Source organism: Anopheles aquasalis, chromosome 2, assembly GCF_943734665.1.
Source record: "Anopheles aquasalis chromosome 2, idAnoAquaMG_Q_19, whole genome shotgun sequence".
Taxonomy (NCBI): domain Eukaryota; kingdom Metazoa; phylum Arthropoda; class Insecta; order Diptera; family Culicidae; genus Anopheles; species Anopheles aquasalis.
This window is the reverse complement of record NC_064877.1, coordinates 80,620,401-80,645,646: the sequence shown is the minus strand read 5'-3', so window position 1 is coordinate 80,645,646 and position 25,246 is coordinate 80,620,401. Positions and strand designations below refer to the sequence as shown.

Here is a 25,246-nt window from a genome sequence, read left to right as displayed (position 1 = left end):
CCCCAACTGATCGCTGATCATTTTCTTTTAAGTTCCGATCTACGCACAGACCATGCAGTCCAGTGCAGCACTGGAGAACTGCGGAGTCCAGGAAGTGTTGCAAAACGTTTTTCGATTAAAAACAGGTTTCTGCAGCAATACTTATGCTCGCTACAGACTCGTTTCCTCCAAGTCTCCAGCCAAACGGCGAGTGAGATGTTTGAATGCAAATAACAAGGAAGCCACAGGTCCATGGTATATCGAGCACCGAACGGATCGAGAGCACTAGCAGCTCAATTGCAACCGAGTCTATGGGCGTCGTATCAAAAGTTATGCAATTCTACCGGCCGACACCGGGTGAGTAGCGTGCTTGGCGTCGCTGTTTTATGAAACCGAACCGAACTGGACCGGTGATGGAATAAGCAGAATTCAATCTTCTCCCTTCGACGGAGATTGTTCACTTGATTTAACCGAACCGATTATTCCTCTTCATTTCAATCAATCATGATGCAATTAGCCTTAGCTAAATAAATACAATTGTAAAGTATGCTAAAGTATGTGAGCTGGACATTTCCCTTCAGAACTGTGTGCTAGAATTTTTTCGTCTCACTAATGATAGGATTTTTTTGAAATTACTAGTGCGCCATAAGGGATCTTCATTTAAAATGATTGTTATTGCAATGTCCGTAATTTGTTCTAAATATTTTTAATGAAATATTTTTTTTATTAAATATTCATGGAAACTGAAATCTCAAAAAAACTGAACTAAAAAAAACCCAAAATGGATTTTAAACGCGAAATTGTTTTTCCCAGCATCATTATGGTGGTCATGAATAAACAATCAAACATTTTTACTAAACTATTTCCAGAAATTCCTAAACACAAATTAATTTATAAATTTTCTTCCAAATTACTTTCATTAGATTGCTTTCGCGCAAGTCACCGCAGCGTGCGCTGCTCTAGACCATTCTCGACGAATGTCATGGCAACGTGCAATGTAGGTAACTTGCGTAACGAGCGATTGCAACCGTGCCGGGCCCATAGCGTGCTCTGGCCTGGTCTCGTCCGTCCCGTCCCAGGTCCCGTCCCAGAAGGGTTCAAACGAACGTCGGTGATCGAGTGATTGCTGATGATACCCCGACCGGGGCCAATAGAATTGCGCGTACTTTTTGTCCAAAATTATTGTTAATCGACCGAAACATGACCGCCATTGCAATCGGGCGGGCTAGGATCGTTCGTTAGTCCGGGCAACGGCCAAGCATCATTAATCATAGTAACAGTCGATCGATCGCAACGGAGAGAGAGCGTGCATGGCGCGTGCACATAACAGACTCGTCGTTGGGGTAGTCGCAGGTTAGTAGTAGATTTGGGGGGTACTGGGGGGCCTGGAGTGAAGTATGAGCGGGGCCACAACACAATTGCACGTTTCACATTGAGACAGTGCCAGCCAGCGAGCCAGTCAGTACTTACAGGTTTGTACCGCCCGCCGCGTGGTAGATCACCGAGAATATGCAGTACGCCAGACCGAACGCGATCGGTTGCACCACGTGCCACAGGCGCACCGGGTACGCGACGATGATGAGATCGAGAAACATGAACACGCAATTGAACGCATGGATCAGGATGTTGTTCGCATCGACCACCATTGTGTCTGAGAGGTGGAGAAGGTGAAACAAGCGAGAGAGAGAATCATCAACAACCAACAACAATTGAACGATCGTTTGTACGGTGCACGGCGAGAGATGATGCCACGGGAGAACCAAACCTACCATTGTGCAGAATCGCCCAGTAGATGATGGTTATGCAAATCGAGAGGATCAGTGTGATGTTGTGCAGCATCCAGTAGATCTTGAAGGCCGTTGGCATCTCGTAGCCATTGGATACCGTTTCTGGAATGAAAGGGAAGGAATCGAAGTATTGCAATTGGCACAGTTATTAATCAGCTTCACACCAACAACACTGCTCCAGATTGTTATGCAAAAGGCGCGCGCACATACATCTCCGGCGGAGTCTATTGTGCCACGGGTTCTATTGTTCCACCGGCCCGTGCCCATTACCATTTTATCGATTTCTCAAAAGATGCCAACGGAATGCCGGTCAGCCATGCCGCGTATGCTTTTTGTGTTTCATTTTTCTTATTCACTAAACAATATGAGGCGCACGGCCGAGATCGCCGAGATTGGCGCTCAGGCGCAGAACATTAAATGCCCCCGCGAGGTCCATAATACGGTTCTTACGCAATGTCGCAACGTCGCCCTCTTTATGCAACGCGACACCGCGATCGTTCCGGAATTAACTCCCGCTTCTGCCCTCTGCTCGCGGTGGTGGTCTGTGTTTTTATTTGCGAAACCACTTCTGAGCGCTGGTTCGACTCTTGTCGCTTGTCTGGCTGGTAAGTGATGGTGCTTCTGGCGGAGTCGAGTCCGATAGAGATCAGACGCCATCACAAAGGCGTCCAGTGTCCGAACACGGGAATCGCGTTTTTGGATGCCACGAGCTTGACGACGCGACCTTGACCATTCTGTTTACACGCTCGCACGCTTCCGACTGGGAAAATGTGCTACTTTTTCTGCTGTGAAGCTCTGTAAAGCTTCTGTCCTGTCTGTGTTGATACAACGTATGATGGATCGCCGGTGGAGGATGTTCAAACGAGGACAAGGAGTATGTCGTTGCATTATTGACGCACATCCTGGGAATGTGGTAGCACAGGACGGTGCAGATATCGTTTTAACGATCGGACATTAAAGCTACAAGGCAGTTGAATGGACTGGATGGATTGTTTGGTTAAATCACGCTCCTTTTATGGAGTCTCCGTAACTCCGGTGTACTGAGGTAAACAAACCAAAGATCATGTTTCCGCTAATGGCCGCGAGGCCATCCAACGAAACAAAGCGCTGACACACCACAGGAGGCCATGACATGATGATGTCAACGTTCATTGTGGCCAAGCAGAACGCCAAAAAGCAATACAAGAGAAAGCCACAGAATGTTTCGGCTTCCCATTTGACACTCCCGTGGTGGTGATCATTTGCGTCAATGTGGAATGCGATTCTCGGTTATGCGGAGAGGTCTTCTACATTAACAATGATGGACATTTAAAATGCGCAACTGCCAATGAAAAAGGAAAAACATTCTACTCATTCGATCGACTGGTTGGTAACGTTTGGAGAAAGTTCATGCAAATGGACTCGGAGCGACCGGACTGGGACCGGAAGTACCAGTTCTGTTAGTGCAATTAGCCACCAGGGGCACATTGAGCTCCACAGAATGGTGCTACCGGAAAGGTGAAAGCGTGAGAGATGTCTGGACTGGCCTAGTAGCGTCTCTACCTTTCTCCATTCATGCTAACCTTGGTGCACCACACTTACGACCTCATACGGTTTAGGAATGACGCACGCCAAACAGACAACAAACAGTCTTCTGGCTCTGGCGTCTTGTACTAACGGAGCTAACAGAATGATGCTCTTATTCGCACAGACTAATGGGCTTCAAAGCCTCTCTCTCTCTCTCCCTCTCGAGAACCTCAAAAACAATAACGCGAAAGTATTCACAAAAATTGCACACATCGAGGACACACCGAGTGGCGAATGGCAACAGTGTTCCGTTCCACTTCAACTCCAATTCCAACTCCAAGAACTGTGCCACACTCTGCGCACACACTCTTCTGTTGATTGTTTTCCCAACATGGTCACCACGGGAGTCGTACTGCAGTGGTTGTGCTTTCTTCGCTTCCCGCTGGCTATCATCATTATCGCATCCCAATCACCATTTCGCGCGACGTGCTAATGGTGGAACGGTGTTTCGGTTACTCGCGGTTGACTAAAAGAAACAAAAAAGAACGCTAAAAGTACGCTTGAAGAGACACAAAGCGTTGTCTGGTTTGCAAATTGTCATTTGAATTTGGGTCAACCACAAAAACCGAGGAACCAAATAAAGACGTTCTAGTTCCACTTCCATAAAGGCTAACGGATACAAATGGCCCTCTCGGTTCGTTAGCTCGTTCGCTGCTGATCGACCAGACATCGAGATAAATTATCATCAATAAAATTCTAATCGTTATCACCGTCACCGTCGTGCTCCAGGTCATCGTGAAGGTCGACCTTCTCTCAAATGGTGACATCGATTCCCCCCTCGAGTACTTCAAACTTCAGCGTTGACAATGACGCGGCAGAGCTCTCTAGAGATCGTCAATTACGTGACATGGCAGCATAACGAGTGGCCGCACATTCGGTGCCCGAGGTTCATGGCCGGCATTCCGTTAGGGGGTGGTGTACCGATCGAAGCCGTTCGACGCCCCACAGGAAAACGCTCATTACCGGTTGAACTTGAACTTGAAACGCGCGCGCGCGCGCGAGCTCGGCCACCGCCTCACGATTTCGCGCTCGATCTCCAAAAAAAAAAAACAATCCAAGACACCGTGACGGCGAAGGTTTTTCTGGGCGTCTCCTCGGTGACCGGGCTCTTTGATGATTGAGTTCGACTGCTCGGTCGGGACAATTAGCAGGAGTGCGAGAGGTCCACCGGCTTTGGCCTTCCTAAATCTTTGGCCGGCCAGTTCACCGCCGGTTTGGTGGTTTCGTTTTATGGATGGTTTTTCTGTTGTCGGAAAAGAGCGAGCGAGCGACGGGCGTTTAATCGTATTTCTTCGGCGGGCAGATGAGCGAACCCACAGTTGCGCACTGTTAGCTCCTGTTTGCAGGAGGTCACGAACTTGGACGACATCTTCTCGGCCACAACTTGACGCTTGTTATCACAAAACACCGTCACAGTTGGTCTGTATCTTCCGAGAAGCAAATAGACGGCTGTACCTAAACGATGGACATTGATGATGAGTGAAAAGGTCCGGTTCGGGACTAATCGGACAACGACCGCTATCATACACGCTGTCCAGACAGTTATCAGACTAATGGTAGCGGCACAGAATACGCGACCAACCCCACCGAGTACCGTATCGATTCTAATAGACAGATAACGAACCGCAGTATCATTAGTAACGAGGGGGCTCGTTTGCTGTGAACTGCGAGAAGGGCGAGGCAGCCACGTTCCGGGTGTAGATTACGACGTAAACGATAGATAAAGCTCGGAATGACCCGGTGAGTTCGGGCGTCACTCCGTTGTTTCCGTTCTGATAGGGGTGCCATTATCGATACAAAATAGCCAGGTTATTGTCAATCGCAGCTGACTCACGTGTTGTGCTATGGACTATTTCCGGATTGTAGGGATTAATAACGATATTGGTCGCAGCTTGCCCGAAGGTCTGTCATTAGCGGCGACGAATGAAGTGCCCTCAAAGCACTCATGGCTCGCATGAGGTTACTCAGCGATCGGTTGAACTTGAGCTTGGTTGCTTGAGTAGCTTCCAGACAAATCGATGCGCAAACAGGTTGGAACAGTAATTGGTTGGATGGTTGGATGGGACCTAAACGAGCTCCAGTGACGTCATTCGCCGCCTTGCTAGGGTAGAATCAACAACCGACGCTGGCTGATTTTTGCTCTTCTTGTGAGATTTACTTCGTGTTTTCTTTCTTTCCTTTTGCTATACCGCTCGCTGCCTTATAGCGTACATCGTAAACATGGGCAAAAAAGAGGCGCGAAAATACGGTTCAAAGAGATAAAAAAAGATGCAATCACACCACAACACAACAGAGCAGCCATAGAAGCACATGGTGATCGACTTTACCTACGGGTTGCTACGATTACTCCTGTTTTGGGATGTGTTTGCTCGTCTCATTAGTAGAGAACGACTGCAGAACATTCTCACAACATTCGCATCTTGTGAAAAACATTCTTCGTTACTGCGCTGCTTTTGGAGCGCTCCTTAGATGAACAAAAGCAATGAGCTGAGCAGAGAGAGAAGAAAACTTTAAGTAGTTGCTGAAGGAATCACTGCTTCGAGCACCACCGCACGACCAGTATGTTGTGTATCTCTTGAAAGATGGTTTTTTGTTTGTCATTCAAGGCTGTGACGTGGCTCATCTTACTGATTCTTCTTTATTCATTAGCTACCACTGCTGCTGCTGCTGCTGCTCATTATTCAGCGCCTTCCAGCCACCATCAACGGTCAATGGCGAGCAAGGGCAACGAGCAGCTGTGCTGTGCTGCTGTCAAGGCCATCTTGAGAGTGGCAGCAGACGGACGGGCGGATTAGTAGCATGCGCGTTGCTATGGTGCCCACCACTTGAGCCACACAGGTGTCACCCCGCCGGTAACCATTCGAAAAAGGGGCTGTACATCATCGGAAAGGAATGTATAGACCCCTGGGAGAATAGGGCGTTTACTTTTACGTTCTGAATTTGCATTGTGCAATGTTGACCTTAAAGTGTTAAGCAGCTCAAATGTCACACGGCATAGCACATCAAACGCAAAGCATGGTTAAATGATTTTCGCGATCGCACTCACGTAATCCACACAAAACACGCGCCTTCGCGGTGGTACTGTGGATGAGGAGATAATCTAACGAGAGCAGCAAGCACTGTTCGATGCAAAGAAGGGGAGTTGGAGCATAATTAACGAAAAAAAAGGCACCACCACCCTTTTCCGGTCGACAAGCGGAGTTCGGATGTTAATAATGGCTTTTAATTGCCCCGCAGTATCATCATACTCCCGATGGTCTGCCAACGTAATGTTCAGGGCGGGCGAGCCTCAACACTTTTGGACACTGTAATGACTTCGAGCGCCACCACGGCAGGCAACCGGGAACGACGCTTTTGCTGTTTGGTGCTCTCGGTTGGCACATTTTCGCTAGCGTCGCTCGCCTATTACTGCTCGCACTGGCCGGCTTGTGGTCGGCATTAAACGCCATGGCGAAAGGGTGTGCGCTGTGCTGTAAAGCAGACGAGCATATGACTTTAATTGTTGGCGTCGTTGAGTAATAATAATTTCCGTCGCGAATGTATGAACGATGTAGACGTTTATGTAGTCCTAGCGGCCTTAGCGTATTAGCATAACACACATAATACTGTTTCGGGTAGATCTGCGTAGCATATAACCGATTTCCCGGGCAAAGGGCCATTGCATTATGGTCACTGCGTGTACCGCGTATGCTCGTTCAATTGTTTCGTACCCTTTCGTCGTTAAAACGATACAAAATTTATGATCCAGCAGCTCGGAGCTACTGGCTGGTGGTGTACTTTATGGTTCCATTCTCATACATGGCAATCGTGGCGTACTTTATGCTGGCAGGCGGCAATGGCGAAACCCGAGTTTCTCACCGTGTAGCAGCCCGCGCCTAGGCAGCTCCAGGATCGTATCGCACTCGCCCATAAAAGACGGAGACTGGCTCGAATCATATATATTGAAGGCTTGCGACAAGCTTCCCAAGACACGCGGCCTCCTCGGATAAGCTTAGATAGAGAGTGCGAGAGATATGTTGACTGACTACGGAGCCGGTAATGAGTAGCATTATGCAAGACAGACGCACACGACAACGACGCGTTCCCATGCTCGTAATTTCAATTGGCTGTTTGCGCCTCAACCCAAGGGCTAATGGTGGAAACTACGAGATCAGGGTTTGCTTTTTATCAGGCAATCCTTTTTCTCCCAGGAATCACGGAACCCACGGAGGTGGTTACATCGCGTTTCATATCAATAATTGGACCGTATGTTTCCCTCCGCATGCATGTAGGTCACCTGCATCACGTGCACACCACCACCAACACCAACGCCCACTCGTCAGAGCAAAGGAAAATTCCATGTTTTAATCATTGCACCGACCACGCGTGCGGATAACCGGTAAATTCCCAAACGAAACGCAAAACCCCACCTCCTCGACGGCACCACCGAAACATCCAGAGTCAATTCCGATCCGATCCGGCTTTCCCATGGATTGCATTTGCATTCGGCCACCTCTCTCTCTCTCTCTCTCGCTCATTCGTCGCTTTGCAGTTGCGTTTCAGTTACCGGTCGCTATGCTGCACCAGGCACCTGCGATTGCATCGTCGCCATCGTCGATTGCAACAAAACCATACCTCGAGGCCCCCCCCCCCCCCCCGGGGGCCGGATGGTAGCGGGAAAGGAGCGCATTTGCACTGGCGAACCAACATGCCATCACCGCAGAAACCACCCCGTCCTCTCTTTGGCGATGGTTCGGAAATTCAAGTTTGGTTCACTTTTCACGTTATACTGACATTTAGCTCCCTCCGGGCTTTGGGCGTTGGGAAATTCACGCGCTACCCTCTCGCTAACCACAGACACATTTTGAGGCGCAGAACGCGAGGCCCTACAGTTGACTGGCGAAATCGAACGGAATTAAGGGTGCAAGCGCAGAGTGAAGCAGGCAGACAGATTTTGCAGATGAAATGACCGGCAGAGCCCGTAATGCGCACGCACTGACACAATTGCTGCTGATAGTATTGCTCAATTCCGTGGCATTCGGATCCGGTCCGGCTGTTTGTGCGTGTTGCGTGAGTTGCATAGAATTGCAGCGCGCCTGCGTGATGCATCGCCTGAGCAGGCCACCGGTTTTGCTGTGTTGTTCTCGCGTATCAAAGTAACGTGTGGTCACGATACGGAAGTAACCGGATGCCGGCTGCTGGTACTGGTATAAATGATTGGCTTTTGTTTGAAACACGATTTGCAACATGAGCAGAGGAAATGTGATCGTGATCGTGTTGGTAGTCGATCACTGGTTGCGCAAACAGCAGCAGCACACGCGCGGAGGAACAAGTAAACGATCTAACCAAAAACAGAAGCTACTGATGGCAACGGCCTATGATGCAACAAAACCACCGTCGATGGCAGAACAACCTTCAAGAGCCGGTGATCGTGGATTGACCGTGGCCAGATAAGCCCCCATCGACGACCATTTTGGGTGAAATGTTGCACAAACGCGATCTAAAGCGGGCATTTCAAGATCGCGTCCACAAACCAGCCCAAAAGACGACAAACGACGACGAGCGATGAACGAAGAACTTCAACGCGCCCGCCAGCGACGAACCCGAAACCGGAATTCATCGACCATAATTCGCCATCAACGTGCAGCTCGCTCAAACGTTTTTCGATCAATGCTTATCGCATTCTCTGTTGGTTGGTGGCCAGTGGCCAGTGAGAGATGGCACAACCTGATGGACCCTGGGCTCTGTGTGGCCTGGTAATAAAACCTGTTCGACGACGACGACGACGACGACGACGAGAACCAGCAGCAACACTGTCCAGGGTCGTCGTGGTCATCGTCGTGGTAGTGGTTGGCCCTCGGGATCAAGGCGAAGGTATTTTTGCATCTGTTCGCCTCGCCCCGAGTGTGACCGTGAGAAGCGCAGCCACAGAGCCAAACAGTAAAGATGGCGCATCCAGCAAATCGGGGAACAACACGACATGATGCTAAGGGCTGGTGGCGGCCTTGCCTTCGTGTAAGGTGAACTGGTTCACTTGCATATCTCGTTCTTCTCAATGCTTTCTTGATTGGAGAGCCCTTTGTTGACGAAGTTGGTCATTGACCTCGCCTCCAGTGATGCTTTCTGGGGATTCTCTCCCGAAGATCGCACCATGCAGGTCAGCTGCATGCAGTTGATTCGATTCTTTAATTGACCAGTGACAGAGTGAATTTATTTCTCGTGGTTGTGCACCGCTTCCCAGAGGGTTGATCAGCACCGCTCCCCCGGTGGGGTGTGGTTTTATTATGCAACACAACGACAAAAACAAGATCTAACAGCAGCTCTGCGCTCTGTGCTGGTCAGGTTACCCTCTCCTTTGAGAAGACTGGTTCGATATTGATTCGAGTGACAAAAGGCAATTGCCCTTTGTCGTTAGTAGACGATAGAAGCAACACTGGCTACTCTATTGGACACCGTCTAACGTTACGTAAAGTGTCGCGTTAATGTACTTCTCGGCCCGATCAGACCCGAGTAATTAGCCCCGTCCAAAGGCAGCACTTGAAGGCCTTCTTTAGAACGTTTTTACCTTGGGCAGCGAACGCAACCTAGGGCCTCACACCCGGAAATTCTGTTGGCTTCCTTTTCAATCCCCAATCTATTACGCTCTCACCCCGAGTGAGGTGTCCTACATCTTTGGTTGGAACATTTGGAACCGATTAAAGCGGGAACTGGAAGTACCGACCGACCGAGTTGTGTTGTTAAACCACGCGCCAAGCACGGAATCGCTGCTGTACGTGCTGTGCAGGTCACCTACTGGCCGGGATGACTACCATCTATGCTCTTTCACCGATAGAACCACTCGACCACTGCTCCAGCACGTCGCCGAGTACCGCGTGCGCGTGAGCAATGAACGCTGGAATGGTCAGCGCGTGCTCGACCTCGCCGATGGCGGCGATCGATGGAGGAACCAGGAACGTAAACAATATTCAGACCGCGAATCATCGCTTACGCGGTGCCGTGACTGGTGTGACCGATACCGCAAGCACCCCACAGTTCATTATGCTTTCCAATGAATGTCGCGTATCGGTCTGTGCCATCAAAAGGAGTCCCTGAAGGAGGTCAGTGTTTTCGAGGGTCCTTCAACTCGTTTCTGGACTTCATTTTTCAAGGTAGAACGGCAGTCAGTGGGTTTTTTTTCAACTTTTTTCAGGGGACATAAAATGGAGTGTAGTGACGATGTGTCAGAGCTGGTTGGTTGAATCGTAGCAACCACAGCAGCAGCTGTGCAAACACTAAACAGTTTTTGGAGCCACCGTGAAAGCAGCATGCCCTGAATCTCACTTTTTTCTAAAAACATGTCTCGTTGTTACGACGGTAATGGATCCATTTTGAAAGAGAAATCACCAACATTGTCACACAAATTGTACGCTGAAACGGGCACAGTAGCAACAAACAACATAATGACCATCATTAGACGGCGCATTCTAGCCCAGAGTGGCCGGTCAAGGGCAGATTCTGGTGTACACCCCGTGGGCGCCATCGATACATGTTTATGTACTCCTTCTCCTCCTCTCCCCGTCCATAACTTATGTAATTTCAATCGTTCAAATTAGTGCCACCCGATTGGACGATTATTAATAACACCATAACCTAAATATGGTTCAATGCGGGCGGCATACACCGGCGGTACAACAATTGTAACCGGCGTGGCGACAGGTGGTGTGCAAGCAAAAGACAAAACGCAACGCTCGAGGCACACACCCCTTGTGAGAGAGAGACTCTCATGTCGCGGCAGACAGAGGAGGTGGAGGAAGAGGTAAACGCATTGCTCGACATTGTGTTTAGCAATTTTTGCACCTCGTTTGCCCGTGTGACCAGTAGGGGGAGGTTGGTTGGTGCTGCAACATAAGCGCGATCTGCCCAAAGCATGGTCCAGCCCGGCGGGGGGGGTGCGTTTCGTCACTGAACGTTTGGTTCGTAAATTATTTATTTACAAAAAGAAAACGTAATTTCACTCATGTGTCAGGTGGATAGATATTCCTCTCTATAATCTAGTCTAGATCAACCCACAACGGCTCGATTATACGTTCGAGGCCAAGGTTATGATCATCATAAAAACATGTATCATTCCGAATCTGGCACACAATTTTATCACTCAATTCAAAGCCAATCACTAAAACCGATCGAATAACGAATTAGAAAACGCCATGCATTCACCAGAAGGTGTTCTGTTCCGCTAGCCTGCGATCGAGGCGGTTCTCACTTCCGGTTTTATACACGATCACCGTGCGTGCGGTGCAATAAAGAAGAACATTTGATCCAAAAGGCAAGTCGGTCGGTCGGTCGATCACGTCAGCATTAACCACGCACTACACTTTGAAGGTTTGATTTCTTTTTCTCGATTTTCGCACACTGGCTGACTAGATTTGAAGCGCGAAAAAGGAAATGACGGTGGATCCTCGCACGCCAAACACACACCGAAAATGCACACTCGAGCACACACAGCTTGGCGTCAACGTATAACCTCGAGAACGAGTAGCTCACCTTTCGGAAAGCGTTCCGGCACCGTTTTTTGGGGGTGGGCTGGACTGCGAAGACGGTCCGAACACAACGAACGTACGGCGTTAATGCTTCTTATGCGCGAGAAAGAATGCTTTGCAAGCACCAAGCAAAGCGAACGCACGCACGCACGTGTGCTCGTCCGTAGTAGGCGAAGGACTGACGGTGGCGGCGAACGATGGAGACGGCAACGGCATGGAAGCCGGTCCTCTCCCACCTCCATTTCATTCTAGTGCCAGGCCAAGCGTAGCGAGCGTGCGAGAGCGGCGCAGGTGAGCGCAAGAGTGAGTTTCACGGTGAGCGGAGCCCACCCCGAGATCGCGACCAGTTAGGGAGTAAACCAGTTGGCCTGGGTGCTTCCCGATCGCTAACCAGCATCCATTCAGAGATCTTGGTGCATTTTAGAACCCAGCAAGCGGGAGAGAGTACATAATTTCGCGTGTGAATTGGGTGAACCGTTGGATTCCGGTAAATTTCAGGTTGATAAACGCAAGCCAATGTGTGCTACTGTGCAACATGCGAAAGTGTGTCACCGTTCCATCCTTGCCAGTATGTCCTTGGAAGAGTAATTCTGATCAGCAATTGATTTGGCGCTCAGGTTTGCTTGCTTGGCAAACGGTAAAGACGACCTTGACAGATCAACAGCGGGCTATGGCGCGAATTGTACTTTTTTGAAAGTACGAAAATAAAAGTCGAAGCAAGCCATCTCCGAATGTAAAAACGGTCTGAGAAGGTCCAGCGCAGAGATTTTACAGTTCTCTTCCATGCACGCTGGCTGGGTCGTATTAATAACTGGTGACGATGTTATTCGTGTAATCATAAATGAAGCTACTAGATAACGGTATGGCACAGAGATAAAGCAGCCTCTTCACACTTAGGGTGTCGGTATAAGTCCGTAGTTTTTTAGATTGGACAGAAGAAGTCATAATTTAATTAAATGTAAAATATGTTGTAAAATGCCAAAAACTTAAACATACGGCTCGTCCGTCATTATATATTTACATATACATATACAAAAGGCCAAAACTATTTTTTTATATAATTTAACAGATATGAGTACTATTGAATATACTAATATCGTTCTTTGTCACATAAGGTTTATGAAAAATGGCAAAACATATTTTGAAAAAAAGACCCTCCAATTGCTTACAAGCTTTTACACAACTGCGCTTGTGTTGCACGCGAGAATTGTGAACCGAATGCTCGAACAAGGTGGACATAATTGATGGTTCACGGGGAAAATTGATGCTGCCCAAAGCTACAATAAAAATGCAACACTGATTTCCTTGCGTAGGTTCCTATATTCAGTGCAGATTCGGCCACAATTTGTAGATTTTCACAGATGAAAAAAAACACCATCTTTGAAGTTCCTTCTAAAGCTACGAGGAATCGCTGCGATTTTAATGTGTGAGCATATATTTTTATGTGATACTAATCCTCTATTGTGAAAGCAGCGTTGTGATAGTCCACTTCTGATTAATACAGCCAGAAGTTAATGGATCAAAGCGACTCGACTGTGAAGCAGGAGAATATCGTCGATACGGAGACGTTATCGCTCGTTCGATAGACTGAAACGATCGACCGCCGTACCATGAAGCTCGTGAAAAATGAAAACCATTTAACGACCGCTATTTAGGACACCGTTTCTGCAACGTGTCGCGTGCTAATTGGATCTCGGCACATTACATTTTTGATAAAGTGCCATCGCTGTAAACCGCATCCTCGAATACGTACCTGTCTTCGTGTGTGGTTTGGGGCTCCCGTGGCGAGGCGTGGGATGTGATGGCGCAATAAAAGGAAATTATAGCATTTGCGAGGAAATTCCTTTCTCAAGGAACAGGCGGCCAGAGGAAGGAAAACAACTCTCCCCATCCTTGTACCCGTTTAACATGATTTTTATATATTTGGTTTCGTTTTACTCTAAACAAACCAATTAACTCATAAATGGAATGTTTCTTTGTTTTTTTCATCTTCTTCTTCTCCATCTGCTGTTGTAGCTGCTGTTTGCCGCTGTTTGTTGCTCTTCGCTTCACATATTCGGCATACCTTTTCTCTCTTATGCTGCTTATTGCTCTCCTGTCCGCTCTCTTTAACACCCCCCTTTCATCTCTATCTTGTTCTGGTTGCTTTTCTGTTACATTGTTACCGTGAAATGCACTCCCAACACGACCTTACAGTGGCCGGCCGGTACACTGCCACTATCAGCTTCTTTCCCTTCAGCGCCTTCCGACCAGATGCCGCCCTGCCGACATGTGAGAGCGTGATTAGAAGACGACAAATTGTACAACTTACGTGTCATGCCAATGCGCCCACCCAGCCACCCACACTGCTTAAACTTACCAATGTTTTGCTAGTTTTTTGTTTTTGTTTTGTTTCTTTGTTAATTTGCCCCCCATGCGGTTTTTGCTTTCCGTTTCTCCGCTTTCGTGTTTCGGTACCACGCACGTTTTATCGCTAAAATCCTACGGCACCGAAGGGCGGGCTGGTGGCAAAGATGATGGCCTCCCTCTTCTTCTTCTTCGTCTTCTCGTTGCCCTCATTTCCACATTCATCATCCCCCTTTTTGCCCTCCCTTTTGCGTCAGTTGTTTTCATTATAATATTTTGAGAATATCACCAGTTTTCTGTGTTTTTTTTTTGTGTTTTGTTTTGTTTTGTTTTTTTTTTGCAGACTATTATCAGAAGCATACGGTTATCGCATAAACCCAGCTCTGTCTCCATTCCAATTCCTTCGATTCTACGAACTCCGCTACCGCACTTTACGTGCGCCCAAGCCCTGCCTCGCGCATCTACTCGCTATCGCATTCGCTCCCACGATCGATCCCCTGCCTCACCTCACTCCTGCGCTCCAACCAGAACAGTGCACTACTAATGTGTGTTCACTACTACGGTTTTTTGTTAGGTTTGTTTATCCAGGTTTTCTTTTGATTTTTCACACGATTCAAATATAGATTCTAGAATCAACGACTGTACTTTAAAGACGCATTCCGAAGATCCAACATGTATCATGATATCTCCACCTCTCCACGTTTGCAACCAGCTCGACCCCCCCCTCCCTCCCTCGACGTCTACTCTCTCCCTCACACCCCGAGACAAAAACGACGTTTGTTTTGTTTGTGAGCAAATAGTAACTTTATACGCTAAAGATCTAACATTTTGTGAGTGGAGTGAGTCGGGCTGAAAACGGTGCGCGGCGTAGCAGGGTGGAGCAGACCCCACCCACACATCGTCGTTCTAGGTTCACAAATCCGGTGAATGTTTTTGATTTTGAGTTTCCATGTTTGTTTCTTTAATTGGTTCTTCCTCTATCTCTTTTCCGATTTTTGTCTTCTCCTTCTTCTGTTATGTGTTTTTTTGCCGTTCGTTTTATCTTTGACTGTGATTTTGTGGGAATTGTGTTGTATTATTAGTTTCGTTTAGTTGTGTTGTGTTCACTTGTTTCACGCTGGAGAAGGGGGAAAAGTGTCTTATGATATGGAGCGGATACAGTGTTTTGCTTTGTGTTTTTTGCGTAATTAAAGATGCTCGCACAATGGGATCTTAGGGTAGGCTAGGGAAACGTGCAAATCCCGTGTACCATGCTTAAAAGTAAGGTAGGAACATAATATACTTTTGCTAGGATATATTTAAAAAAAAACGTGGAAGGGAAAACGGGAATCGAATCCACGACTCGACCTCGATTTGCCTCCACAATCCACATTTTGATATGCGTCAACTCAAAGCCCCTACGGAACGAGTAAACTACGAGTTGTTGTTGTTGTTGGCGAGTATTGAAATTCTGGTTACTAATAATACACACGCAAACCAAACCAACTGTGGCTGTGTGGGTGCGTGGTGTTGCTAATCGCGTTTTGGATGAGAGGATCGACACTGTCGCGATCTCTTACGCAGTGCCAGTAGGTGATCACTAGGTGATGCTTGCTGCCCACTTCCGGAAGGGGCCAGCCAAACGGGAAATCGTTCCCCAAAAGCCCGAGTTCACGTGTTTCACGTGCGCCTTCATCTTGAGCATGCTACTGAAAATACAGTATCGAAGCGCAGCACCACTGTAGCACCGTTGGCCACGGTGGTTGGTTCGATGCTGGCACAAAACGGAACAAAGCGCCAAAGTGCGCCGCGCTGTGCCCTTTCTCTCTCCCTCTCTCTCTTTTCCTATCCTTGCTCTCTCTCTCTCTCTCTCTTTCTCTCTCTGCTGTGCTACGAACGCTACGATTACGAACTTGGCCAAAAACGTGTACCGTTGAAGGAGGATGTTTGAAAAAGGTGGAGCATTTTTGTTGTTGAGCTGCTTTTGTGTGTGTTTGTCGTGTACGTGTATGTCTGCATGTATGCGTGTCTCCGTATGTGTGTGTTAGACGAGCCGGTGCGCACGTTCCGGCCGGCGCTCGCACCCTCACTTGAGATCGACGACGGCGGTCGGATTGAGGAAGTTTTCCCGCTGCGCCTCCTCCATCGATGACAGTGTCCTCGTGATGGAGGTGATTTTCTCGTTGCTGCTCGTCTTGCTGGTGTTCGCCTGGACGCACACGCGCGCATACAGCCACACGCGCAAACAGTACAGACAGTAGCAGAGGAAGTGCATCAGAAAGACGGCGAAGATGCCGAGCGCACAGATCACGATCGATTTGCCCGGTTTGGTCCAGTCGAGCATTTTGTAGATGCTGGAATCGTTGTGTCTGGAAGGAAAGGGCGTAGGGGGGGTTGAGAAGGTAGAGCAGAAGGAATTCAAATTTAATGCATCACAGGTACGTTCTGGTGTACGGCTATGAATGTGGGTCAACATGTGGAAAATGGGGGATAATAGTTTATTTTCCGATGTTTTTACATTGAAGCCACGATTTTAGTGACAAGACAAAAGCCAATCATAGCAACCAACGTCGTCGCCCTGTCAGAAGCATTTTCATGGCTTTCTAAGTGCTCTGAAGATATTTATCAGGAATTCAATACTTTTCATATTAAAAAAAAAGCTGGAATAATAAAAAAGCCACGAGAATCGCTCTATCTTTTAACAGATCAAGTAGCAGCAGAGAGACCAGTTGGAATTGCTTTACGAAGCATCGTAGCAACATATGCTGTAGAATGGTGCTTCTATGTAAATGGTTTCATCTTAACAAAATCTTAACAATATTTGGATGTCGATTGATAAATTCTGCATGTCATCTTTAATTTATATCGCACAAATAATTTGATTACAAAAATGTAACGAGAAATACAAATTAAATGCTAAGCTATGGATATCAAGATCTGTTTCGGCATATCAATCAATTATTCAAAGGCATCCCAACACAAACAAGCTCAAATTCTGATACTCAGGTCTATCGGCATGAAAAGTGGCTTGCATAGAATCAGAGATTTATTGCTTCCATTGAAAAAGTAATAATCGATATCGATCGTAACTGTAATCCTGTACGCTACAAGCGCACATGACATGCACGCGGGAAAACTCTCCTAGAATGAGTTAAACTTTCTTCTTCCGAGAACACAAAAAACCCCAGTTCCCAGTTCAAATGGGGATTTACCCTAAGGTCATACAGCTTCAAAAGGAAGTCAGAACGTGTTTTCCGAGAAAAGCTGATGCATATTTTCCCCTTTCTCGGTCTCGGTCTCGTTTCATCCAGCTTTAATTTCTTCCAGTGATCAACGGGAACAGCCAGAAAGCCAACCATTGCCATCCCGGGCAGTAATTGCAGATTGATTAATATCCCTGTCGGTGCCACGAGCGGAAATAAATAGTCCTGGCTGCCCTTAACCGTGCGTTGCTCGGTTGTGAAGCAAAGAGCCTCTCGTCGGCGTCAGTTACTCGAGCTCCGAAGGAAGTGTTCGGTCGGAACCTACTATGCCGTAACTAAATGCCTAGATCCAAGCCACACAAGTTTACTGCATTATTAATGCTGCTCCCGTAGTGGGCGGCTCCTTGCGTCCTGGGCCTGGAACCTGGTTTTCGCTCCGGCTCACAACGGTTACCGTGCGTTGTGCGTTGGGAAGGCTTTGGCTTTATGATTTATTCAGCCGTTTGTTTCGCCAAATCAGGGCGGCTCATCTCGTGCTCGTCCTCGTTTCTCGTGGTGCGACGAGCATACAATTGACAATCTAATTAACCCCCGTTGTGCGGCATCCGTGTGTGCTACGAAAAGAGGGATGAAGTGTTTACGACGACGACAACAACTTACCGATCCGTGCCACCGGCCAGGTAGTAGACGATGGAGAAGAGCGCATAGCCCACCCCGATACCGGTCGTCCAGTACGCGTGGTTCAGCTTGATCGGATGCCCGACGATGGTCAGATCAATTAGCATAATGATGGAGTTGAGCACGTGCACCATGAGGTTGACAGCATCGACCCGGTTTTTACCTGGCAAGGCAGCATCCCATGGCAGAGGCGAAGAGATTAGATCAAGAAGATGAAATTAGTTTTGCTCACCATCGGTTATCGAATTGGTGTCCTTCGTGGCCGCCTTGGGAGTAGCACAGGACTACACAGGATACAGGGAACGCAGGATGGAGAGAGGGAGTGTAATAAGAAACAATTTTTCGAACGGAAATCCGGCCATCGCAGCCGGGCCCGTGTGCGATCGAGCGAAACTAAAACGCAATCAATGAAATTTAATTTGAATCCGAAGTAGATGTCACGGTCCACTGCAGGCGATGGCTGATGCTTATCCGGTGTCTCCGGTGATCCGTGACGATCCATTTGCTAGTTACGCTCGGTTCCATTCCGGTTGACATTTCATCATAGCCGACCGATCCCCGACGGTCGTCTGATTGCTTCTTCCAATCCACGTGTCACCCGGACCACGGTCCAAACTCATTTCGATATTACTTTGCTAGGATTCGTGCGCACGGCCATAGCTTATTATTATAGGAATATTGTAGACCGGACGGTCCATTCCGCTTCTGCTAAGCCATAAATGGAAAATCAACAAATCGATGTAATCGAGATCCAAGTTACCGTAAACCCCTTGCCGTTGCCTAGCTCGACCGGACCTGCGATCCTGCGACCTGCCGACCAATCATCGCAGTACACATCGTTCGTTGTCGCACCTCGTTTTCGTTTCGTTGCAGTTCGGTGTCATCGAGTGCAGTGTTTGCTCCTGGGGATTAACTGAACCGTCATTCCCGTAGGCCGTATCGTTCGTAAAGGTAATCACCAGTGGACTGTTTAGTCTTTCTCGTGAGGGATGTATTGTGGTACCGGGTTTTAGAAAATGATCGACGTCGACTTGTAAACACCGCTATGGATGAAGCACCCGCAGCATAAATAATATGCTGCTCTCCGATACAGCAGATCAAAGCACCAAGGAACAAGAGATTTCCGATTGTGATCCCATGAAGCGAGTGTAAATTAACCCCTTTGTGTATTGTGTGCAAGAATGTGAAGAAAGAAGATATTTTTGAACCATAATAGACACATTCTAATCCCGGAAACACCATGGTAAGTCTGCAGCATGGGAGCATTTGATTGCAAAACCATTTCTGTGCCGACAATGAAAGCATCCGGAGCATCCGAGTAAGCCTTTGTTGCGGGATACGACCGGGAGTGTTCCCCATTTAATCTCGTACCTCGCACCAGCAGCAGCACCGAGCAGGAGTATTTCCAATGCCGTCGTAAAACGACGAGCGCAACCTAATGCTTTCAACTTATACAGCAGCAGCAGCAGCAGCAGCAGCAACCGTTTTTTTACGGGCTACTAGGCGCCTCCATCCGGTTGGCAGCCGGCTTTAATCAAAATCTCCATTTCCTCCCTCAAACGACGTGGCCGTGACGCGCTCAGATTCCCCGTACAGATCTCACATCTCACCGGGTTTGTGTCTGTAGGTGTGCATTGCCTTAAGTATGTGTGAGGAAAACAAATGTCCCATAAACGCCCCGCGGTGTGCGCAAGGATGTTTGTATCGTAAATCCTTCGCTCACTCGCTCGCTCGCTCACCGTACGAACGCCATTTGCAGTTTGCGTGGCACCAACACCTGACACAGGTAGCAAACATACATTTCTGTTGGGCCCCTTGTTGGCCCCAGTGTGTGTGCTGGGGAAGATTAAAATTCGTGATGCTAATACCGCCAGCCGGTGCTGCCGATGTCACTCGTCACATTCGTCATGCGACGGTTCTGTCGTTTCCGTTGCTCCCGGGGGCTGGCACGACAGCGAAAGAGTGAGAGAGAGAGAGAGCCCGAAAAAAAAAACAGGAAAAGCAGTTCGTTCTAATACAAAACGCCACGGAACTGCAGTGGCCACAGTCGCAGGGCAGGAATCGCGGTAATAACGTGGGAATCTAGCACCAGCGAGTGAATGGGAGCGAATGTGAGCTTCTCCACACACACTCTCTCTCTCTCTCTCAATCGGATGGTGTCGGAATGTCTTGGCCTTGTGGCACTTCCGTAACACGGTCACACCCTTGCACCGGTGCCCCCAGGGGGGAGTCTCTGACACACAGCATCGCCTCTCATCGTCGTCGTCGTCATCGTCCTGGACGTCGCCGTGGTGCAGCCAAGTGGCCTCGTGGCCCGGGATAAGGATAATGATGCAAAACTCTTCCGCTCGCGGCTGCTACCAACCGGAACAGGATGATTTCTCACACATTTACAGCGCGAACGAGGCCACGGCAGCAAAGGGAAGGTGTTTGCTGGTAGGGAAGCCAAGTGGAAAGTTTTGTGTGCCACATTCCGCCGCCGCCGCCGCCACCACCAACGTCAAAGTTGGGCAGGCCGCAAGATCGCTAACAGACACCAACACTACCACAGAACATTGAGGGGCTCCCGCTATCTCGCTAGGGGCGATGAATGCTGCTGCTGCTGCTGCGTGGTATGTTTAACTACTTAGTTACAGATTGAAGAAGTTCTTGGTCGAGGGGAAGTGAAAAACAGTGCCCGGCCGGTGGTGCCAGTGCCGGTGAGGATTAGTGCGAACAAAGAAAGTTGCACCCTCTATCGGTTTGGTGCCGACCACAACATAATCGATAATGATTCCATTATGTTAATGATACTCCTCCTCGATGTCAATAGTGCAAAAGTGAGGAGGGTGCCTCGCAGAAAGCGGGGAAGCTGTTCTGAGATGAGAGCTAACTGAACGGAGCTAACACAGAGCAATGTTTCGCGAGATCGCGATAACAAAACATTTCATTTCCAGTGAGTGAGTGACGTCTCGTAAATAAAGATGATCCTCACTTTTGTAGCAATGTGCGTTATTAGGAGCGATGTTTGGTGTCGTTTCCAAACAATCGTTAAGGATTAGGAGAGAGAGAGAGAGCGGATGGTGAGGCTAGAGGAAGGACATAACCATCCAAGGCGGACTGTACTGGTGCCGGTAATCCATGTGCGGTGCTGGTGGTGGTGGTGCTCGAGTGCTCGTCCCATTACTCACTTGGATCGTACACGAATGTCCAGTAAACGATGGTGACGATGAAGGAATAGACGGTCGCGATGGTGTACGCTATCCAGTAGACCGAATGTAGCCGGCTTTCGCGTGCGACATGAATGTTCCATTCTAGTGGCGGTGATAAACAGACACAGAGAGACAGAGAGAGAAAGAGACACAGATAGAGAGAATGAGTTGATGAAAATTGGAATCCAACAGCACCGGGAAGGGAGTAATAATAACATTCGCGCACACACCAAGTCCGAACACTTACCAAACTCGTTCCGGTCGATCATGAGCCCCTTGGTGACGATGATGGCCGCCAGCCAGGCCTGCACGGTGCACGCCAGCAGGGCCCAGTGCGTCAGATAGATCCACCACTTGGCGTAGTGGTGCTCGTACATGGGCTCCGACCGGCCAATGTCCAGCACCGAGCAGACGAGCATCGCCAGGAACACGATGGCCACTATCAACCGGTACATCAGGTAGCATATTCCGACCTGCGTGCTGCTTTGCCACTGCAAATACCACGAAACGAAACGAAACGTACACGAAATGAAACGGAACGACACGTAACCGCGAACCACGGGGAAGGAAAACAGAAAAAGGGAGAGCAAAAATCACAACCACAACATCGGCGGACTGGCATTTCATCACCATCGATGCAGTCGTGCAGTGGCGAAAAGAGACACACAAACACGATGGCACGGATCCGCCCCAAGTGCGTCCAAACGCGGATAAGGCAACAATGTTTGGAGTACTTTTTTTTTTTTACTGCCATTCTACTGCCTGTCCGTCCCGGGGTGTCCGTCGGTTTTCCTATCGGAAATTGGCTAGTTCAGACCCTGTGCTTTCGCTGAGCTGAGTGGATAAAGTGTTTGCACATTTCGTGATCCCTCTAGCGCTCGCCGGCTTGTGTGCGCCCGGATGGGATGTGAATGGTTTTCCGCCGTAGATTGACTTTTCAATTTCGCATCCCCCGGCCAGGGCCCCGGCCCGGCGCACTCGAAACTACAATCTCATTCATCGTAGCTGGAAGGGGAAAGGTTGATGAAAAACAAAAATCGAAACTCTATTTTGTTCATTTTCCAAATAAGTCATTTTTAGTGGAAGTGGAATTGAATGTTCGATCAAAATAGAGCTGCGGAGAGTGATTTATTATTCCTGGGAAAAAGTGCAATGGAGAACCTTTAATTTGCTATTCAAACAGTTGACTTTTCAAAAGGACTTTTGTAGAGATCGCTGATGACTGATGAAATCAGAGCTACATTACATCTGATGAATTTCTCGTTGTGTTGGTTGGTTGAGTCACCGGCACGGCCTGAAATTTGGTCCGGTTTAGTTTTTGGAAACATAAAAGAGTTCTGTATGTAGGTCAGACCTAGTGCCTTGATTCATATAAATGAAAGTTAAATTTCTGCATGGCTCAATAAAATTTGAAGAATTTTATGGTAAAATAAGAAAATGTATCGTTCCAAGAAGCTCTACATTTTAAAGCACACAGATCAAACATTCTAACAAACAGAATTATGTGTAAGAAATGTCTTCTTTACCAGAAGAATACTCTTCTGTTTGTCTCAAACCGGAGGTCCCAGTGGATGCCGGGAAACAGCAATCGATTCATTCAGTCATTCGGAATGTCAAGGTTGAGTTCAACATCTTGGGAAAAGATTTGGCGAAAAATCTTGAAACACAAACCCCGTTCCGTCAAACAATAAATAGTGGCCGGCAGCCACACACGGAAATTGTACCCTCGGGTGCTCACGAAACATGATGGATGGTTTTTGATCGACGCGGAAACCTATGTGAAGCTCGTTGTTCACTAAGTCTCGGGAGTAAAATTGGACTGCCAGGTTTTCTTTCATGGCCATGTCAAGAATTTTTGGCAGAAAAATCATCATTTTCTTGAAAAAAAAAATCGAAATAATGTAGCTTCGTTGCCGAAATCCCGATGATGGAGGCGCCAGGTAACCGGTAGTTTTTTTTTATAAAAAAAATAAATGGCATTTTTTGGCTAAATAACCAAAGAAAGTCAAACTCCATTGGGTGGTGAATAGTGAAATGCTGAACAAATGATTTTTCATTCAATTTCCATACCAATCTTCAATTCCAACATATGCATAGAAGCACATTACATAGAACATACAATTAAGGACCAAACTCAACATACATAAACACCGTGGACGTTGCCGCGAGCAGCGCAACATAATTTGATGGGTCAAATCTATCGGGGAAGCTAGTATAAAGTTAAGTTAAATATAAAAACAATCATCTTTTGACTCTGCTTCACCCTTTTCAATTAAAAGCACTTTATACAGCATTCACTTTAATTTGATGAACTCTCGATTGAAGAGATTCTCACTGAGCGCGCTTTTTCTCTCCAACTTGCTGCCCCTCCAGTTCGTTCAATTTGTCGTATAAATATCACCAACACTCCAATAATCATTGCACCATTGTCATTGGTGCGCCCTCGCTCACTCTCAAGCACCTACTCCTCCTTCTCCTCCTCGGGGGCCAAGTGGCCAACCAGAGAGTGTTGAGAAAAATTAAACTTACGCGGCTCTCAATCCACGCGGTCCTCGGGATGCAGCCGGGCTGTGTCGAGCAATGATTTTAATGATTTTGTAGTGAGCGCCCCTTTCGCTCCCTGATTAAGCACCACGCCGTCGCCGCGGACATGCGGATTCGAGGACAGGGCACCCCGAGAGCCGCATCCGATGTCAATGCGGACGAATGCAAAGCAGACGGTGACGGTAAAGGGATACAAACAAGAACACAAACACAGCTGCCCCGTCCCGTACTCCGGACCAAATAAATGTTCGCCCTGCAGTGTTTTCAATTTGTTTCGCATGTTTTCGGCTCTCCGGCATGATAACGAGCGGTAACTATTTTTTTCTGGTTTTTTTTGTGTTTGTTTCCAATTCGACAAAATTCCGGACCGAAAAAAAGCGAGTTGCCGAAGCGAGCGCAAACGCATCTCTAGTGGCCAGCACTAAGAAGAGGGAATACTGTGGGAGATGAAAGGGGAAAAGAGAAAGAGGGACGAAAGGGTGGAAGCTGGATTTTTGTGGCGTTGCCGGCGGTTTGCTTTATGAGCTGTCCCGGGGCAGCATGATTCATGAGCTGCAGGGCTCTTTGAAGGATATCGCACGAAGTTAGTGGTGCCACACGCCTGTGCGCCATCTCCGCGAGGTGCATTATGTGCAAAGTTGTCCTGCTGCACTGGCTGGATGGCTGGCTGGTTGGTGGTGAGTGGTTCCGTTCGTGCCATTTTGACGGTCGTCCAATTTCGGTTTGGAACATTCCGGGTGTTCCGGGGCTTGTTTTTGGTGGCCTCGGCCCGGATTTCCTTCTTCAAAATAAAAAGAATAAAACGAGCCTCCTGAAAGCTTATCGATTCGTTGATTGCTTGCGAAACGAAAGCAACCGAAGGAGAGGATTGTAATTTTTCAGCCCCACAGCTCTTTATGCAAACTGATGGCCAATGTTTTGCTGCACCGAGAGCCTTTCGCTCGATGCTCCAGCGTCTTCGCGGTAGATAGGTTTTCCTTTTCCCCCCAGCATCCTCGCTCTTTTAAGGGGGCACGTGGCAATCATACGGTACGCGGCACGATTGCCGCATTCTTTTGGCATTGGTTGGCCATATCGAGCAGCTCGTTCACTCGCTCGAGTGGTGCGGCAACACATTCAGCGAGATTGCGTGAATGGCGATGGATTTTCAACGCAATGGAAGCGAAGGCAACAGCACTAGCAGCAGCAGTGAGTAGAGCGAGAAAAGGAGAGCGAGGAATGGCCACGCCAAATAGTCGAAACCAATCTTTTATTGCCATTCCATATTTTTTCCGATGGAGGCACAGCTCGGAAAATTGCTCGAATTCAAGGGGTGAGACCCGGGTGCGGTGGCCAACTTCAGTGCAACCGAGTCACGTGTCACGGGCGCATTTATGGGCGCAAATGATGCGTTTGCAAGTGTCACATAACACTGATTGTTATGCGCATCAATTGTGGACGGTGCGGCGACAAATACGATTTCGAACCACAGAGAT

At 48.1% G+C, this 25,246-nt stretch overlaps 1 protein-coding gene across 1 annotated transcript in view; it reads right to left on the bottom strand.

Moving 5' to 3' along the window:
* Positions 1-25,246, bottom strand: part of LOC126577349 (uncharacterized) — a 63,743-nt gene that overhangs the window by 742 nt on the left and 37,755 nt on the right. The window contains exons 4-11 of the mRNA XM_050238888.1: positions 21,475-21,718; positions 21,207-21,329; positions 18,019-18,199; positions 16,246-16,524; positions 14,025-14,091; positions 3,789-3,798; positions 1,749-1,868; positions 1,450-1,630 (exon numbers count right to left, since the gene is read on the bottom strand). Of these exons, the coding sequence (XP_050094845.1) occupies positions 1,450-1,630; positions 1,749-1,868; positions 3,789-3,798; positions 14,025-14,091; positions 16,246-16,524; positions 18,019-18,199; positions 21,207-21,329; positions 21,475-21,718 (1,205 nt within the window). The remainder of the gene's footprint in view (positions 1-1,449; positions 1,631-1,748; positions 1,869-3,788; positions 3,799-14,024; positions 14,092-16,245; positions 16,525-18,018; positions 18,200-21,206; positions 21,330-21,474; positions 21,719-25,246) is intronic.